Source organism: Gigantopelta aegis, chromosome 9 (assembly GCF_016097555.1).
Source record: "Gigantopelta aegis isolate Gae_Host chromosome 9, Gae_host_genome, whole genome shotgun sequence".
NCBI classification, from domain to species: Eukaryota; Metazoa; Mollusca; class Gastropoda; order Neomphalida; family Peltospiridae; genus Gigantopelta; species Gigantopelta aegis.
Window position 1 is genome coordinate 54,414,375 of NC_054707.1, and position 19,150 is coordinate 54,433,524.

The 19,150-nt window shown below is 42.7% G+C and overlaps 2 protein-coding genes across 2 annotated transcripts in view; both read right to left on the reverse strand.

The window, feature by feature from the left end:
- Positions 1 to 12,496, reverse strand: part of LOC121382226 (SCO-spondin-like) — a 38,156-nt gene extending 25,660 nt beyond the window's left edge. Inside the window, exons 1-3 of the mRNA XM_041511753.1 lie at positions 11,724 to 12,496; positions 5,252 to 5,419; positions 3,846 to 4,104 (exon numbers count right to left, since the gene is read on the reverse strand). Coding sequence (XP_041367687.1) covers positions 3,846 to 4,104; positions 5,252 to 5,312 — 320 coding nt within the window. The 5' untranslated portion in view covers positions 5,313 to 5,419; positions 11,724 to 12,496. The remainder of the gene's footprint in view (positions 1 to 3,845; positions 4,105 to 5,251; positions 5,420 to 11,723) is intronic.
- LOC121381647 (mucin-2-like) overlaps positions 6,927 to 19,150 on the reverse strand; it is a 104,788-nt gene continuing 92,564 nt past the window's right edge. Inside the window, exons 25-28 of the mRNA XM_041510984.1 lie at positions 19,004 to 19,121; positions 18,057 to 18,129; positions 13,891 to 14,576; positions 6,927 to 7,055 (exon numbers count right to left, since the gene is read on the reverse strand). Coding sequence (XP_041366918.1) covers positions 6,927 to 7,055; positions 13,891 to 14,576; positions 18,057 to 18,129; positions 19,004 to 19,121 — 1,006 coding nt within the window. The remainder of the gene's footprint in view (positions 7,056 to 13,890; positions 14,577 to 18,056; positions 18,130 to 19,003; positions 19,122 to 19,150) is intronic.

Genomic DNA, 19,150 nt, shown 5'->3' on the forward strand with positions numbered 1-19,150 from the left:
GCAGTTGTGTTCAGTGAATGTCAAGGTTTCTCTCCCCCCACCCTTGGGGCTGTGTTGCGCAAGCTTGGTCTTTTGGCAGTAGGAGGAGAAGACATCCCAAGGAAGCTCAGAGGGTACCAAACCCAGTGGCTCAACTGCCGGCGGCAGTCCCTTCTGCTTCGCCACCCCCCAGACGCCAGGAGCAGCAAAGGGAGGGTGGGGGGTCCAATCGTTCATCGGATTATCAGGCTGATACTTCTGGAAAATTACCCAGCCTTACTTCAGGGAGAGTGCTACATTGACCTGCCTCACTTCTTCTCGAGGTTCCGGGCCGATCACCCCAACATCTCGTCAAGAATTCCGCCAAACCTCTCTTAGGACAGGAACCTACTTTTTGGAGCTTAGTTGAACTTTAAATCTTTTGGCCGTGGTTCAAAATTTTATGTTTATTTTTTTGTAAACAGTCTGACACACTTTACTTTGGCACCCCGTCTAAATTGCTCAAATCACCCAAACAACTTTTTGGCCGAGCACTCTAATATTATTTTTTAAATTGTAAATTTTATCCAGACATGAGTCGAATGTAGCAGCTCCTTTTGGCTTTAGGTCTACTGCTAAATTTGTATTCCAAATTCTGCCCACCTTAAACTCAACCCCCCCCCCCCCCCCCCCCCCCCCCCCCAGCCCGGACCATATAGATCGGACTTTAAAATTTTAGACCTCCGTTCAAAATTTTATGTCAAAATTGTTTTGTTTTTTTAAATATTGTTAAATAGTCTGATCCTCTCTTCTTTCTCTTATTTATTTTTGGACTGTTTTGCACTTTCCCACATACAGGATAGCATATATCACTGCCTTTGACCAGTTGTGGTGCACTGGTTGTGGTGCACTGGTTGTGGTGCACTGGTTGGAATGCACTCAGCACATTTTATTTACAGTTATATGGCATCAGTCATCCCAACCAATGCCCCATGACTGGTATATATCATGTTGCCAGACTCTAATTTCCAATTCACCAAAGGACATTTTCACAGATACAACACACACACACACGCACGCACACACGCACACCCACACATGCACACACACACACACACACACACACACACACACCATCTGCACCACCCCTGCATAAATATCCTACAAAATTTAAGAAAGAAACTTATTTCACTTAAAAAGAACCATAATTCAATATATAGCCTTTAGTATATTAATAAATATTACCATTCGAGGCATGCTTCATTGTTTCAATATAGCCTTTAGTATTATAAATATTACCATTCGAGGCATGTCTCATTGTTTCAATACAGCCTTTACTATTATAAATATTACCATTCGAGGCATGTCTCATTGTTTCAATATAGCCTTTACTATTATAAATATCACCATTCGAGGCATGCTTCATTGTTTCAATATAGCCTTTACTATTATAAATATCACCATTCGAGGCATGCTTCATTGTTTCAATATAGCCTTTACTATTATAAATAACACCATTCGAGGCATGTCTCATTGTTTCAATACAGCCTTTACTATTATAAATATTACCATTCCAGGCATGCCTCATTGTTTCAATACAGCCATTACTATTATAAATATTACCATTCGAGGCATGCTTCATTGTTTCAATACAGCCTTTACTATTATAAATATTACCATTCGAGGCATGCTTCATTGTTTCAATATAGCCTTTACTATTATAAATATCACCATTCCAGGCATGTCTCATTGTTTCAATACAGCCTTTACTATTATAAATATTACTATTCCAGGCATGTCTCATTGTTTCAATACAGCCTTTACCATTATAAATATTACCATTCGAGGCATGTCTCATTGTTTCAATATAGCCTTTACCATTATAAATATTACCATTCGAGGCATGTCTCATTGTTTCAATACAGCCTTTACCATTATAAATATTACCATTCGAGGCATGCTTCATTGTTTCAATATAGCCTTTACTATTATAAATATCACCATACGAGGCATGCTTCATTGTTTCAATACAGCCTTTACTATTATAAATATTACCATTCGAGGCATGTCTCATTGTTTCAATACAGCCTTTAGTATTATAAATATTACCATTCGAGGCATGTCTCATTGTTTCAATACAGCCTTTAGTATTATAAATATTACCATTCGAGGCATGCTTCATTGTTTCAATATAGCTTTTAGTATTATAAATGAATATAGCCTTTACTATTATAAATATTACCATTCGAGGCATGTCTCATTGTTTCAATATAGCCTTTACTATTATAAATATCACCATTCGAGGCATGCTTCATTGTTTCAATATAGCCTTTACTATTATAAATATCACCATTCGAGGCATGCTTCATTGTTTCAATATAGCCTTTACTATTATAAATAACACCATTCGAGGCATGTCTCATTGTTTCAATACAGCCTTTACTATTATAAATATTACCATTCCAGGCATGCCTCATTGTTTCAATACAGCCATTACTATTATAAATATTACCATTCGAGGCATGCTTCATTGTTTCAATACAGCCTTTACTATTATAAATATTACCATTCGAGGCATGCTTCATTGTTTCAATATAGCCTTTACTATTATAAATATCACCATTCCAGGCATGTCTCATTGTTTCAATACAGCCTTTACTATTATAAATATTACTATTCCAGGCATGTCTCATTGTTTCAATACAGCCTTTACCATTATAAATATTACCATTCGAGGCATGTCTCATTGTTTCAATATAGCCTTTACCATTATAAATATTACCATTCGAGGCATGTCTCATTGTTTCAATACAGCCTTTACCATTATAAATATTACCATTCGAGGCATGCTTCATTGTTTCAATATAGCCTTTACTATTATAAATATCACCATACGAGGCATGCTTCATTGTTTCAATACAGCCTTTACTATTATAAATATTACCATTCGAGGCATGTCTCATTGTTTCAATACAGCCTTTAGTATTATAAATATTACCATTCGAGGCATGTCTCATTGTTTCAATACAGCCTTTAGTATTATAAATATTACCATTCGAGGCATGCTTCATTGTTTCAATATAGCTTTTAGTATTATAAATGAATATAGCCTTTACTATTATAAATATTACCATTCGAGGCATGCTTCATTGTTTCAATACAGCCTTTACTATTATAAATATTACCATTCGAGGCATGCTTCATTGTTTCAATACAGCCTTTACTATTATAAATATTACCATTCGAGGCATGTCTCATTGTTTCAATACAGCCTTTACTTTTATAAATATTACCATTCGAGGCATGCTTCATTGTTTCAATACAGCCTTTACTATTATAAATATTACCATTCGAGGCATGCTTCATTGTTTCAATACAGCCTTTACTATTATAAATATCACCATTCGAGGCATGCTTCATTGTTTCAATACAGCCTTTACTATTATAAATATTACCATTCGAGGCATGCTTCATTGTTTCAATACAGCCTTTACTATTATAAATATTACCATTCGAGGCATGTCTCATTGTTTCAATACAGCCTTTACTATTATAAATATTACCATTCGAGGCATGCTTCATTGTTTCAATACAGCCTTTACTATTATAAATATCACCATTCGAGGCATGCTTCATTGTTTCAATACAGCCTTTACTATTATAAATATTACCATTCGAGGCATGTCTCATTGTTTCAATACAGCCTTTACTTTTATAAATATTACCATTCGAGGCATGCTTCATTGTTTCAATACAGCCTTTAGTATTATAAATATTACCATTCGAGACATGTCTCATTGTTTCAATACAGCCTTTAGTATTATAAATATTACCATTCGAGGCATGCTTCATTGTTTCAATATAGCCTTTAGTATTATAAATATTACCATTCGAGGCATGTTTCATTGTTTCGAATGACTGTGTTTTTATCGTGGACAGCACCGCTCTCATCGTAACATTCACAGAGCGGTTCCTGCACACACGTCTGGGCTCTGTCACGTTTGTACCCGCTAACACACACACAGGCTTCGTCGGTGCCATCCGTGCAGCCAATGGGCACACACGGCACATCGAGTATCGCATTCCTACAGCTGTCACACCACGTAGTGCAGTTACTACTCTTCTCCTCGTTATCCAAGCAAGCAGCTGAAATGTCAAGGAAAAAAGTTATTATAAAGTTGGTTTTGTTTAAGAGCTGATTGACATATTAATCATCAGCTGTTTTGAAGAAAAAAACCCAACCCTGGTATGTTGTCCGTTTAAGTTTGTTTTGTTCAACAACACCACTAAAGCACATTGATTTAATCATCTGTTATTGGATGTTAAACATTTGGTAATTTTGACATATAGTCTTATAGCGGAAACTTGCTACAATTTTCCATTAGTAGCAAGGGATCTGTTATATACACCATCCCACAGACAGGATAGCACATACCATGACCGTTAATATACAGTCATGGTGCACTGGCTGGAACAAGAAATAGCTAATGGGCTCACCAATGGGAATCAATCCCAAATTGACGGCACATCAAATGAGCACTTTACCACTTGGCCACATCCCGCCCTAAAGTTTTATAAAACAATGAAATAGCCACTCAAGAATTAATTCAAATTTAAGAATTTTTTACGGCACTTAGAAAGTTTTTGTTTCAGGTAAAAAGTGATCACCGACAGCAATTTATATATAACAAAAATATATAAAACAAAACAAAATGCCCTTCAACCGATGGTAATTATTTTTGTCAATTGGTAAAAACAAATGTCATCAGTGAATGTCCTGACCTATGGTAAAAACAAATGCCATCAGTGAATGCCCTGACCTATGGTAAAAACAAATGCCATCAGTGAATGCCCTGACCTATGGTAAAAACAAATGCCATCAGTGAATGCCCTGACCTTATTTCAATTGCCATTGGTGTCAGTTTTAAAGTTAAGTTCAAAACTGTGATCTAGGCTTCAAGTAATCACTGATACCCTGAGTCGATCACCTGAAACTGCAATGAAATACTAGTTGAGGGTTAGGCTGTGTACTTAGAATATCCAAGAGTCCACGTGATCTGTATGGAAGTTAATTAATATTAATGTAATATATGTACATTTTAAACATAACTGGGATTAACTAATTATGATCTGTGCCAGCATAAAATTTTGAATTTTAAATGACTTTGATCTATATGGCAGCTATAGCTGTGAAGTCTCATAACCTGAAATTAATATTAGAACTGGGCATGCATTCTTAATTCTGTTTAATTCTTAAAATAAATTCTTAAAAGAAAATGGTAATTATACTTACTAGATGTGGGGCACTCTGTGGAGCATATCGAAGACTCGAGACCTTTATTAGCATCACACATACAATTCTCTTTACAAGTGCGGGTTCGAAAGCGTTCCTTCGGCTGACATGTAACACCGACACAAACACCCTGCCAGCTAGTCCACGAGGTCCAACATGTTGGTATTTCTGTTTGTAATAAGGGCTGTATTAGCACAGGACTTTCAGAACAGACATAATATTAAGCCAGCTAGACTAGGATGCCCAACACGTTGGTATTTCTGTTTGTAATAAGGGCTGTATTAGCACTGGACTTTCAGAACAGACATAATATTAAGCCAGCTAGTCCACGAGGTCCAACACGTTGGTATTTCTGTTTGTAATAAGGGCTGTATTAGCACAGGACTTTCAGAACAGACATAATATTAAGCCAGCTAGTCCACGAGGTCCAACACGTTGGTATTTCTGTTTATAATAAGGGCTGTATTAGCACAGGACTTTCAGAACATCAACATAATATTAAGCCAACTAGTCTAGGAAGTACAAACTGTTAGTATTTCTGTTTATCATAAGAGGTGTATAATTAGCACAGGACTTTCAGAACAGACAATATTATTATTAAGCCAGCTAGACTAGTATGTCCTACATGTTGGTATTTCTGTTTATAACAAGCATTTTGAGAGTACTGCTAAAGGAATATATGTCCCCTACCGGACCCAAAACATTTTTGTATCTCCTAAATTCAAGGGCCATAACTCTGAAAAGTGGGTAAATCACCATGAAACTTCAACTTGATCTGTAAAGCTATATACAAATGATAAAGCTATATACAAAATTTAATTTTGATATCTTCAGGCATTGCAAAAATCAGAAAATTTACATATTCTAAGTTCAAGGGCCATAACTCTGTTAAAAATAGGTAAATTGCCATGAAAGTCAAACTTGATCTGTAACAGTTCATGATGCAGCTATACACAAAATTTGAGCTCAATATCTCAAAGCCTTCTGAAAAAAAAGATCCGGAAAACATATGTGAGACAAACGGACAGACAGACAGAAGGACGGAGATGAAACCTATGGTCCCCTCTGGTTAGATCAGTAGGGGATTAATAAGAGGTACATTAGCACAGGACTTTCAGAACATATAAATATAATAGTAAGCAGGGCTGGCCAAAAGTACTCGTCACGCTCACCACAGACAAGTGAAAATTTGCTTGGATTAGTAAAGTTTACAATTTAATTGTCTGCCGGGCAACCAGAATTTCCGAACACAAACTGCCTGTTTATCCCTTTTGTAATTCCGTAGTCTGCAGCAGGCGTTGCCCGTAATTTCAAAGCCCTGATTATTATATTGTTTACCAATTAAATTGATGTATTAAATGTACATGCAATTAACATTTAATTGACTAAATGTTAAAGAACAGTGAGTAGGCGTGTGTGCAGGCCAATTTATAATGGGATCTAAGCAGTCTCCAACTGCCAAAACGCTAATGAAAACCGAGGGTATACTCCCCCTGAACATTTTGAAAATTCTATGTCCTGCAAAATTCATCCTGAAAAATAGAGAGTTATACTTTTAAAAAAATATTTTATAAACAAAAAATTATCTTTGGTACACTTGTCTGTTATGACCCCACTCCCCCTCCCCCCCCCCCCCCCCCCTCCCCCATCTACAAGTCAACCAGAGAATCCTTCCTCACACTTGGCTGAAGATGCAAGGATCAAAGAGTCCGATCTTGAGCCAGTTCCTTTCAAAGACGAGGAAGATGATGAAGATGAAGAAGAGAGGAAGGGAGATTTGGCTGCTGGAGAGGTGTGGAGCTGCCTGCATGAAGCCAAAATGCAGACTGCATTCACTGAATTTACAGAGGTCTAATTGTTTTCAATGAAATAATTTTTTTATTTAAACTTCTTACTTTTGGGACAAGTTAATTTTTTTGTGGGCATGTAAAATTTTAGAGGTACTTGCCCGGTGGGCAACTGAAAATTTTAGGATATGGCCAGCCCTGCAACATATATAGTAATAGTTTTACAAGTGCTACTTATATAGATTTGTTATCCATAAAAAATTAATGTTCTGCAATTACAAAACTAAGAATAAGCTCACATAATTTAAATATTGAAACTGAAAGATATGAAAATCCAAAATGTACAAACGAAAAATACTGCCCCTTTTGTCGAAACATGATTGAGACAGAAATGCACTTCTACTACATTGTAACAAATTACATGAATTAAGTATCATACATTTAAAATACTTAATCATTAACCATACACAAAAGATTGCCATTCAAGATGAACTTAAATTATATTAAACTCTTTAAATATACACGAATGTAAATAATCAAGGGTCAAATAGTAAGATAAAATAGTATACATAGTTTTTTTCTTTTTAAAAAAAATACATGTATTTATTTTTCTCAGTCCATTCTGACCATGTCAAGGTTGGGGAGCCTTGAATTCATGGCCTTACATCAAAGTGATATAATTTATATACAAGTACATATATAAGTGGTATACTAATGTTATACGGTCATATAAAACAATTTAATACATAAATGCATTTGTAATGTTTCTGTATAAATTAAAGATTGGCAAAAAACAAAACAAATTGCTATGACTCATAGAATGGAAAGGACTGGGAAATATAGGATGCATACTTAATTTGACGTTTGTCTTTTACTTTGTATAAATTAATTTTGTATTAATTTTTAACAGTAATGTTAATTAACTAGATGTGTATTGATGCACTGGTAAATGCACTGTGGAACTCACTGTGAAATGATCATCAACCCAAATATTCATATTCATAACTACTTCGCGTTTTCATCAACTGCCTTCATCCTTGTATTAAAAAGGTGATTTAAACTATGGAATTTTAGTTTTTAAAAATTTACTATAAGATTTAGTTTTTTTGCAAAAAATGTGATGCGATTCGGTATGGGCTGAAAACTGAAAATGTTTTCAAATGAGATTTAGTATCAGTTGTAGAACTGCATGCCAATTCATTGGTTCTCTTTCACACAAATGGACAATAGTAAGAAATAAGTCAGTATTACACCATGTTGGGCAGGAACGGTATCTGGAGAGGGGGGTCACAACCTCTAGTAGGGGTAGGGTCAAAGCCTCTATTGTGGAGGGAGGGGGAACACAACCTCTAGTGGGGATAGGCTCAAAGCCTTTATAGTGGGAGGAGGGGGCACAACCTCTAGTGGGGGTAGGGTCAAAGCCTCTATAGTGGGAGGAAGGGGCACAACCTCTAGTGGGGATAGTGTCAAAACCTCGATAGTGTACAGATGGGAACACAACCTCTAGTGGGGGTAGGGTCAAAGCCTCTATAGTGGGAGGAGGGGGCACAACCTCTAGTGGGGGTAGTATCAAAACCTCGATAGTGTACAGATGGGAACACAACCTCTAGTGGGGGTAGGGTCAAAGCCTCTATAGTGGGAGGAGGGGGCACAACCTCTAGTGGGGGTAGTGTCAAAACCTCGATAGTGTACAGATGGGAACACAACCTCTAGTGGGGGTAGGGTCAAAGCCTCTATAGTGGGGGGAGGGGGCACAACCTCTAGTGTAGGGAGCGGGGGGGGGGGGGGGGCCAAAAGCCAAATTTTTATCTTTATTTATACTGAGTTGGACCAAAAAACATTTGCATCCTCAAGTGTAGGGGGAGGCACAGGTCCCCACTGTTGCCCCACCCCCACCCTCATCCCTGGTTTATACAGCTCAGTTGGATCATATCGCAAATGAACGATGGTCGCTAATAGAAATGTCAAGGTCTGTTTTAAATCTTATATTGGTAATTGGATGAGAATCCAGTACTAAAACTCCTTAAAAACCAGAACCTCTGCATTATTTCCCTCAAATTACACAACCATCAACAGAATGTTACCAAACCAGTTTACTTAACATTTAACATTCAATATTTCAAAGTGTCTATGAATCGTCATAGCTAAATGGCTAAACATGTTAGAAATATACAATTTACAACAGATAATTACTGACCCAACACGGATAACACAAAATTCTAAAACTCTGATTGATCACATATATGTAACCAATCGTAGCAAAGTACAGGAATCTCATGTTGTTCAATACTCAATTAGCGACCATTATCCTGTTTGCTTTACAAGAAATGGCAAATTTCATACAAAACAAAATGCACACAATACTATTACTTACAGAAATTGTAAACATTTAAATGAGGAGGAGTTTGTTAATGATTTACTAGATGCCCCATTTTATTCTGTGGAATTTGAGGATGATCTAGATACTTGCTTAAAATTATGGTACAAAATGTTCAACAATGTATTAGACAAGCATGCCCCTTTAGTTACAAAACGAGTCAAGAGGAAAGAGCAGCCAGGCTGGTATTCCTGTGAAATAACACAAGCCAGACAGTTACGAGACAGATATCACAAGCTATGTATGTGGGATGAATATAAGGTGTGGAGGAACAAAACTAAACAAATTACAGACAAAGCCAAACAAAACTACTATTCTGCTGTGGTGAATGACTCTAGGGATCCAAAATCATTATGGAAATGTATCCATGAGCTAAATCCTTCACATGTATCAAGTCCAGCAGAGCTGAAATCTGACAATGGAACAACACTTAAGGATAAGACCGACATAGCAAACAAATTTAATGACTTCTTTACTTCTTGTATTGAAAATTTGAGAACTAATTCTGGATATGATATGCCAAATCTCGAGAAAGTGGAACGTTTTGTAAAAGAGAGACTCCCAAATGAGGAAAAGTTTAAGATAGCTCCTGTACAAATAAATTATCTTTATAATGAGCTTAAGAACTTAAATGTCAATAAATCATCCGGAGATGACAACTTAGGTCCACGAATACTTAAGTTAGGTGCCTTGGCAATTGCTTCTTCATTAACATTTATTTTTAACAAAATAATAGACAGTGGTATTTATCCACAATGTTTTAAAAATGCTAAAGTTACTCCAATTTTCAAGTCTGGTGACAAAACTGAAGCTACAAATTATAGGCCAATATCTGTATTGCCAACGCTGTCCAAATTAATAGAAAAACATATCTCCATGCAATTTTATGATTACTTAACAAAATTTAACCTTTTACACTCATCTCAATCAGGTTTTAGACCAAAACACTCATGCCAAACAGCACTTATTGATATAACTGATAAATGGTTACATGAAATGAATGAAGGAAATCTAAATGGAGTCATATTTCTTAATTTCAAAAAAGCTTTTGATGTTGTGGACCATTCAATTCTGATTCAAAAGTTAAATATTTATGGCTGCAAAGGGAATTCTCTTAACTTGTTCCAATCTTATTTAACTAACAGGACACAGCAAGTCACTAAAGGAATGGCAACATCAGAACCTAAATCCATTATTTATGGTGTTCCACAGGGTTCCATACTAGGACCTCTTCTCTTTATACTGTACATAAATGATCTTCCACTATACATTGAACATTGTACCACAAGTATGTATGCAGATGATTCAACAATGTTCATGTCAGGGAAAACTGTTACTCAAATTCAAGATAAACTACAGCAAGATCTGAATAGTGTAGAAAAATGGTGTTCCTATAATAAAATGTTCATAAACACAAAAAAGACAAAATATATGACTATAGGAACAAGACAAAAAGTTACAATCCAAAATGATATTTCTCTTATAATAAATTCAGACGTCTGCAACACACTGAATGCGAAAAACTTTTAGGAATTAAAGTTGATAATAATTTAAAATGGACAAATCAGGTTAAACATGTGTGTTCCCTGATCTCTAAACATCTGTATCTGTTATCAAAAATCATTAGGTATTTAAATTTAGATGCAAGAAAACTTTTCTACAATGGGTATATTTTACCACTCATCGATTACTACTGTGTAATTTGGGGAAACTGATCAGGATGGATTAGAACGTTTACTAAAACTGCAAAAAGAGAGCTGCAAGGATGATATTAGATGTAGATCCTATTACTCCATCTGCCCCACTATTTAAACAGTTAAATTGGATGACAATGGAAACACGAATCCACTATAACAAATGTTTACAAATTTATAAATGTCTATACAATGAAGCCCCAAACTATCTTTCAAACTTATTAATATATGTTGGAGAAAACAATCCCTACAACCTTCGAAATGTAGAGGATAGAAATCTATTAATTCCAAAACCTAAAATGTCTTTATTTAAACATGCTTTCAGTTACTCTGGACCAGTACTTTGGAATAAATTGCCTAAAGCTATCCGATCATCCCCAAATACTGCTGTTTTTAAAATATTTTCTAAAATAATATCATTTGTACATATGTTTATTGCCATATATGTATTTTCTATTTGTTCATAAATGTATGCATTGTAATTCTGTATTGTTTGTACCTGAGGGCATCAGGGAAGATTAGCTTTTGCTAACTGTGTTACCCTCACTAAATAAAGAATTTATTATTATTATAATTATTATATTATATTAGTGATAAAATTCTAGATTAAATACCTGAAGAAAGTGTGGGAGTTGTGCTAGTAGTAGCAGACACCACAGTCGTCACTGAAGGCGTTGTCACAGTGGCAGTAGGCACAAATGTTGTTGTTGCTACAGTGGTACCAGTGGTAGTGGGCACTGTGGATGTTATCACACCAGTAGTACCTGTGGTAGTGGGAACCGTGGCTGTTATCGCTGCAGTGGTACCAGTGGTAGTGGGCACTGTGGCTGTTATCGCTGCAGTGGTACCAGTGGTAGTGGGCACTGTGGCTGTTGTCGCTGCAGTGGTACCAATGGTAGTGGGAACTGTAGCTGTTGTTGCTGCAGTGGTACCAGTGGTAGTGGGCACTGTTGCAGTAGTACCAGTGGTAGTGGTCACTGTGGCTGTTGTTGCTGCAGTAGTTCCAGTGGTAGTGGGCACTGTGGCTGTTGTTGCTACAGTGGTACCAGTGGTACCAGTGGTAGTGGGTACTGTTGCAGTTGTCACTGCAGTGGTAGTGGGCACTGTTGCTGTTGTTGCTGCAGTTGTAGTGGGCACTGTTGCAGTAGTACCAGTGGTAATGGACAATGTGGCTGTTGTTGCTGCAGTGGTACCAATGGTAGTGGGCACTGTGGCTGTTGTTGCTGCAGTTGTAGTGGGCACTGTTGCAGTAGTACCAGTGGTAATGGGCAATGTGGCTGTTGTTGCTGCAGTTGTACCAGTGGTAGTTGGCACTGTGGCTGTTGTCACTGCTGTAGTACCAGTGGTAGTGGGCACTGTGGCTGTTGTCGCTGCAATGGTACCAGTGGTAGTGGGCACTGTTGCAGTAGTACCAGTGGTAGTGGGCACTGTGGCTGTTGTTGCTGCAGTGGTACCAGTGGTAGTGGGCACTGTGGCTGTAGTACCAGTGGTAGTAGGCACTGTGGCTGTTGTCGCTGCTGTGGTACCAATGGTAGTGGGCACTGTGGCTGTTGTTCCTGCAGTAGTTCCAGTGGTAGTGGGCACTGTGGCTGTTGTTGCTGCAGTGGTACCAGTGGTACCAGTGGTAGTGGGTACTGTTGCAGTTGTCGCTGCACTGGTAGTAAGCACTGTTGCTGTTGTTGCTGCAGTTGTAGTGGGCACTGTTGCAGTGGTACCAGTGGTAGTAGGCAATGTTGCAGTTGTCGCTGCAGTGGAACCAGTGGTAGTGGGCACTGTTGCTGTTGTTGTTGCAGTTGTAGTGGGCACTGTTGCAGTAGTACCAGTGGTAATGGGCAATGTGGCTGTTGTTGCAGCAGTGGTACCAGTGGTAGTGGGCAATGCGGCTGTTGTTGCTGCAGTTGTACCAGTGGTAGTTGGCACTGTAGCTGTTGTTGCTACTGTGGTACCAGTGGTAGTGGGCACTGTGGCTGTTGTTGCTGCAATTGTACCAGTTGTAGTGGGCACTGTTCCAGTAGTACCAGTGGTAGTGGGCACTGTGGCTGTTGTCACTGCTGTAGTACCAGTGGTAGTGGGCACTGTGGCTGTTGTCGCTGCAGTGGTACCAGTGGTAGTGGGCACTGTTGCAGTAGTACCAGTGGTAGTGGGCACTGTGGCAGTTGTTGCTGCAGTGGTACCAGTGGTAGTGGGCACTGTGGCTGTAGTACCAGTGGTAGTGGGCACTGTGGCTGTTGTTGCTGCAGTGGTACCAGTGGTAGTGGGCACTGTGGCTGTTGTTGCTGCAGTTGTACCAGTTGTAGTGGGCACTGTTGCAGTAGTACCAGTGGTAGTGGGTACTGTGGCTGTTGTTGTTGCAGTTGTAGTGGGCACTGTTGCAGTAGTACCAGTGGTAGTAGGCACTGTGGCTGTTGTTGCTGCAGTAGTACCAGTGGTAGTGGGAACTGTTGCTGTTGTTGCTGCAGTGGTACCAGTGGTAGTGGGCACTGTAGCTGTTGTCACTGCAGTGGTACCAGTGGTAGTGGGCACTGTGGCTGTTGTCGCTGCAGTGGTACCAATGGTAGTGGGCACTGTAGCTGTTGTTGCTGCAGTGGTACCAGTGGTAGTGGGCACTGTTGCAGTTGTCGCTGCAGTGGTAGTGGGCACTGTTGCTGCAGTGGTACCAGTGGTAGTGGGCACTGTAGCTGTTGTTGCTGCAGTGGTACCAGTGGTAATAGGCACTGTTGCAGTAGTACCAGTGGTAGTGGGCACTGTTGCAGTGGTACCAGTGGTAGTGGGCACTGTTGCAGTGGTACCAGTGGTAGTGGGCACTGTTGCAGTAGTACCAGTGGTAGTGGGCACTGTTGCAGTGGTACCAGTGGTAGTGGGCACTGTGGCTGTTGTTGCTGCAGTGGTACCAGTGGTACCAGTGGTAGTGGGTACTGTTGCAGTTGTCACTGCAGTGGTAGTGGGCACTGTTGCTGTTGTTGCTGCAGTTGTAGTGGGCACTGTTGCAGTGGTACCAGTGGTAGTGGGCACTGTTGCAGTTGTCGCTGCAGTGGAACCAGTGGTAGTGGGCACTGTTGCTGTTGTTGCTGCAGTTGTAGTGGGCACTGTTGCAGTAGTACCAGTGGTAATGGGCAATGTGGCTGTTGTTGCTGCAGTGGTACCAATGGTAGTGGGCACTGTGGCTGTTGTTGCTGCAGTTGTAGTGGGCACTGTTGCAGTAGTACCAGTGGTAATGGGCAATGTGGCTGTTGTTGCTGCAGTTGTACCAGTGGTAGTTGGCACTGTGGCTGTTGTCACTGCTGTGGTACCAGTGGTAGTGGGCACTGTGGCTGTTGTCGCTGCAATGGTACCAGTGGTAATGGGCACTGTTGCAGTAGTACCAGTGGTAGTGGGCACTGTGGCTGTTGTTGCTGCAGTGGTACCAGTGGTAGTGGGCACTGTGGCTGTAGTACCAGTGGTAGTAGGCACTGTGGCTGTTGTCGCTGCTGTGGTACCAATGGTACCAGTGGTAGTGGGTACTGTTGCAGTTGTTGCTGCAGTGGTAGTAGGCACTGTTGCTGTTGTTGCTGCAGTTGTAGTGGGCACTGTTGCAGTGGTACCAGTGGTAGTGGGCAATGTTGCAGTTGTCGCTGCAGTGGAACCAGTGGTAGTGGGCACTGTTGCTGTTGTTGCTGCAGTTGTAGTGGGCACTGTTGCAGTAGTACCAGTGGTAATGGGCAATGTGGCTGTTGTTGCAGCAGTGGTACCAGTGGTAGTGGGCAATGTGGCTGTTGTTGCTGCAGTTGTACCAGTGGTAGTGGGCACTGTGGCTGTTGTCGCTGCAGTTGTACCAGTGGTAGTGGACACTGTTCCAGTAGTACCAGTGGTAGTGGGCACTGTGGCTGTTGTTGCTGCAGTTCTACCAGTGGTAGTTGGCACTGTGGCTGTTGTCACTGCTGTAGTACCAGTGGTAGTGGGCACTGTGGCTGTTGTCGCTGCAGTGGTACCAGTGGTAGTGGGCACTGTTGCAGTAGTACCAGTGGTAGTGGGCACTGTGGCTGTTGTTGCTGCAGTGGTAGTGGGCACTGTGGCTGTAGTACCAGTGGTAGTAGGCACTGTGGCTGTTGTCGCTGCTGTGGTACCAGTGGTAGTGGGCACTGTGGCTGTTGTCGCTGCTGTGGTACCAGTGGTAGTAGGCACTGTGGCTGTTGTCGCTGCTGTGGTACCAGTGGTAGTGGGCACTGTGGCTGTTGTTGCTGCAGTTGTAACAGTTGTAGTGGGCACTGTTGCAGTAGTACCAGTGGTAGTGGGCACTGTGGCTGTTGTCACTGCAGTGGTACCAGTGGTAGTGGGCACTGTGGCTGTTGTTGCTGCAGTTGTACCAGTTGTAGTGGGCACTGTTCCAGTAGTACCAGTGGTAGTGGGCACTGTGGCTGTTGTCACTGCTGTAGTACCAGTGGTAGTGGGCACTGTGGCTGTTGTCACTGCAGTGGTAGTGGGCACTGTTGCAGTAGTACCAGTGGTAGTGGGCACTGTGGCTGTTGTTGCTGCAGTGGTACCAGTGGTAGTGGGCACTGTGGCTGTAGTACCAGTGGTAGTGGGCACTGTGGCTGTTGTTGCTGCAGTGGTACCAGTGGTAGTGGTCACTGTGGCTGTTGTTGCTGCAGTTGTACCAGTTGTAGTGGGCACTGTTGCAGTAGTACCAGTGGTAGTCGATACTGTGGCTGTTGTTGTTGCAGTTGTAGTGGGCACTGTTGCAGTAGTACCAGTGGTAGTAGGCACTGTGGCTGTTGTTGCTGGAGTAGTACCAGTGGTAGTGGGAACTGTTGCTGTTGTTGCTGCAGTGGTACCAGTGGTAGTGGGCACTGTAGCTGTTGTCACTGCAGTGGTACCAGTGGTAGTAGGCACTGTGGCTGTTGTCGCTGCTGTGGTACCAGTGGTAGTGGGCACTGTGGCTGTTGTTGCTGCAGTTGTAACAGTTGTAGTGGGCACTGTTGCAGTAGTACCAGTGTTAGTGGGCACTGTGGCTGTTGACGCTGCAGTGGTACCAGTGGTAGTGGGCACTGTGGCTGTTGTTGCTGCAGTTGTAATGGGCACTGTGGCTGTTGTCGCTGCAGTGGTACCAGTGGTAGTGGGCACTGTTGCAGTTGTCGCTGCAGTGGTAGTGGGCACTGTTGCTGTCGTTGCTGCAGTGGTACCAGTGGTAGTGAGTACTGTTGCAGTTGTCGCTGCAGTGGTAGTGGGCACTGTTGCTGTTGTTGCTGCAGTTGTAGTGGGCACTGTTGCAGTGGTACCAGTGGTAGTGGGCACTGTTGCAGTTGTCGCTGCAGTGGAACCAGTGGTAGTGGGCACTGTTGCTGTTGTTGCTGCAGTTGTAGTGGGCACTGTTGCAGTAGTACCAGTGGTAATGGGCAATGTGGCTGTTGTTGCTGCAGTGGTACCAGTGGTAGTGGGCACTGTGGCTGTTGTTGCTAGAGTTGTAGTGGGCACTGTTGCAGTAGTACCAGTGGTAATGGGCAATGTGGCTGTTGTTGCTGCAGTGGTACCAGTGGTAGTGGGCACTGTGGCTGTTGTTGATGCAGTTCTACCAGTGGTAGTTGGCACTGTGGCTGTTGTCACTGCTGTAGTACCAGTGGTAGTGGGCACTGTGGCTGTTGTCGCTGCAGTGGTACCAGTGGTAGTGGGCACTGTTGCAGTAGTACCAGTGGTAGTGGGCACTGTTGCAGTAGTACCAGTGGTAGTGGGCACTGTGGCTGTTGTTGCTGCAGTGGTACCAGTGGTAGTGGGCACTGTGGCTGTGGTTGATGCAGTTGTACCAGTGGTAGTTGGCACTGTAGCTGTTGTTGCTGCTGTGGTACCAGTGGTAGTGGGCACTGTGGCTGTTGTTGCTGCAGTTGTACCAGTGGTAGTGGACACTGTTCCAGTAGTACCAGTGGTAGTGGGCACTGTGGCTGTTGTTGCTGCAGTTCTACCAGTGGTAGTTGGCACTGTGGCTGTTGTCACTGCTGTAGTACCAGTGGTAGTGGGCACTGTGGTTGTTGTTGCTGCAGTGGTAGTGGGCACTGTGGCTGTAGTACCAATGGTAGTAGGCACTGTGGCTGTTGTCGCTGCTGTGGTACCAGTGGTAGTGGGCACTGTGGCTGTTGTCGCTGCTGTGGTACCAGTGGTAGTAGGCACTGTGGCTGTTGTCGCTGCTGTGGTACCAGTGGTAGTGGGCACTGTGACTGTTGTTGCTGCAGTTGTAACAGTTGTAGTGGGCACTGTTGCAGTAGTACCAGTGGTAGTAGGCACTGTGGCTGTTGTCGCTGCAGTGGTACCAGTGGTAGTGGTCACGGTGGCTGTTGTTGCTGCAGTTGTAGTAGGCACTGTTGCAGTAGTACCAGTGGTAGTAGGCACTGTAGCTGTTGTTGCTGGAGTAGTACCAGTGGTAGTGGACACTGTTGCTGTTGTTGCTGCAGTGGTACCAGTGGTAGTGGGCACTGTAGCTGTTGTCGCTGCAGTGGTACCAGTGGTAGTGGGCACTGTGGCTGTTGTCGCTTCAGTGGTACCAGTGGTAGTGGGCACTGTTGCAGTAGTACCAGTGGTAGTGGTCACTGTGGCTGTTGTTGCCGCAGTAGTTCCAGTGGTAGTGGGCACTGTGGCTGTTGTTGCTGCAGTGGTACCAGTGGTACCAGTGGTAGTGGGTACTGTTGCAGTTGTCGCTGCAGTGGTAGTGAGCACTGTTGCTGTTGTTGCTGCACTTGTAGTGGGCACTGTTGCAGTGGTACCAGTGGTAGTGGGCACTGTTGCTGTAGTACCAGTGGTAGTGGGCACTGTGGCTGTTGTCGCTGCAGTGGTACCAGTGGTAGTGGGCACGGTGGCTGTTGTTGCTGCAGTTGTAGTGGGCACTGTTGGAGTAGTACCAGTGGTAGTAGGCACTGTGGCTGTTGTTGCTGGAGTAGTACCAGTGGTAGTGGGAACTGTTGCTGTTGTTGCTGCAGTGGTACCAGTGGTAGTGGGCACTGTAGCTGTTGTCGCTGCAGTGGTACCAGTGGTAGTGGGCACTGTGGCTGTTGTCGCTGCAGTGGTACCAGTGGTAGTGGGCACTGTGGCTGTTGTCGCTGCAGTGGTACCAGTGGTAGTGGGAACTGTTGCAGTAGTACCAGTGGTAGTGGTCACTGTGGCTGTTGTTGCTGCAGTAGTTCCAGTGGTAGTGGACACTGTGGCTGTTGTTGCTGCAGTGGTACCAGTGGTACCAGTGGTAGTGGGTACTGTTGCAGTTGTCGCTGCAGTGGTAGTGAGCACTGTTGCTGTTGTTGCTGCAGTTGTAGTGGGCACTGTTGCAGTGGTACCAGTGGTAGTGGGCACTGTTGCTGTTGTTGGTGCAGTTGTAGTTGGCACTGTTGCAGTAGTACCAGTGGTAATGGGCAATGTGGCTGTTGTTGCTGCAATGGTACCAATGGTAGTGGGCACTGCGGCTGTTGTTGCTGCAGTTGTAGTGGGCACTGTTGCAGTAGTACCAGTGGTAGTAGGCACTGTGTCTGTTGTTGCTGGAGTAGTACCAGTGGTAGTGGGAACTGTTGCTGTTGTTGCTGCAGTGGTACCAGTGGTAGTGGGCACTGTAGCTGTTGTCGCTGCAGTGGTACCAGTGGTAGTGGGCACTGTGGCTGTTGTCGCTGCAGTGGTACCAATGGTAGTGGGCACTGTAGCTGTTGTTGCTGCAGTGGTACCAGTGGTAGTGGGCACTGTTGCAGTAGTACCAGTGGTAGTGGTCAATGTGGCTGTTGTTGCTGCAGTAGTTCCAGTGGTAGTGGGCACTGTGGCTGTTGTTGCTGCAGTGGTACCAGTGGTAGTGGGTACTGTTGCAGTTGTCGCTGCAGTGGTAGTGGGCACTGTTGCTGTTGTTGCTGCAGTTGTAGTGGGCACTGTTGCAGTAGTACCAGTGGTAATGGGCAATGTGGCTGTTGTCGCTGCAGTGGTAGTGGGCACTGTTGCTGTTGTTGCTGCAGTTGTACCAGTGGTAGTTGGCAGTGTGGCTGTTGTCGCTGGAGTGGTACCAGTGGTAATGGGCACTGTTGCAGTAGTACCAGAGGTAGTGGGC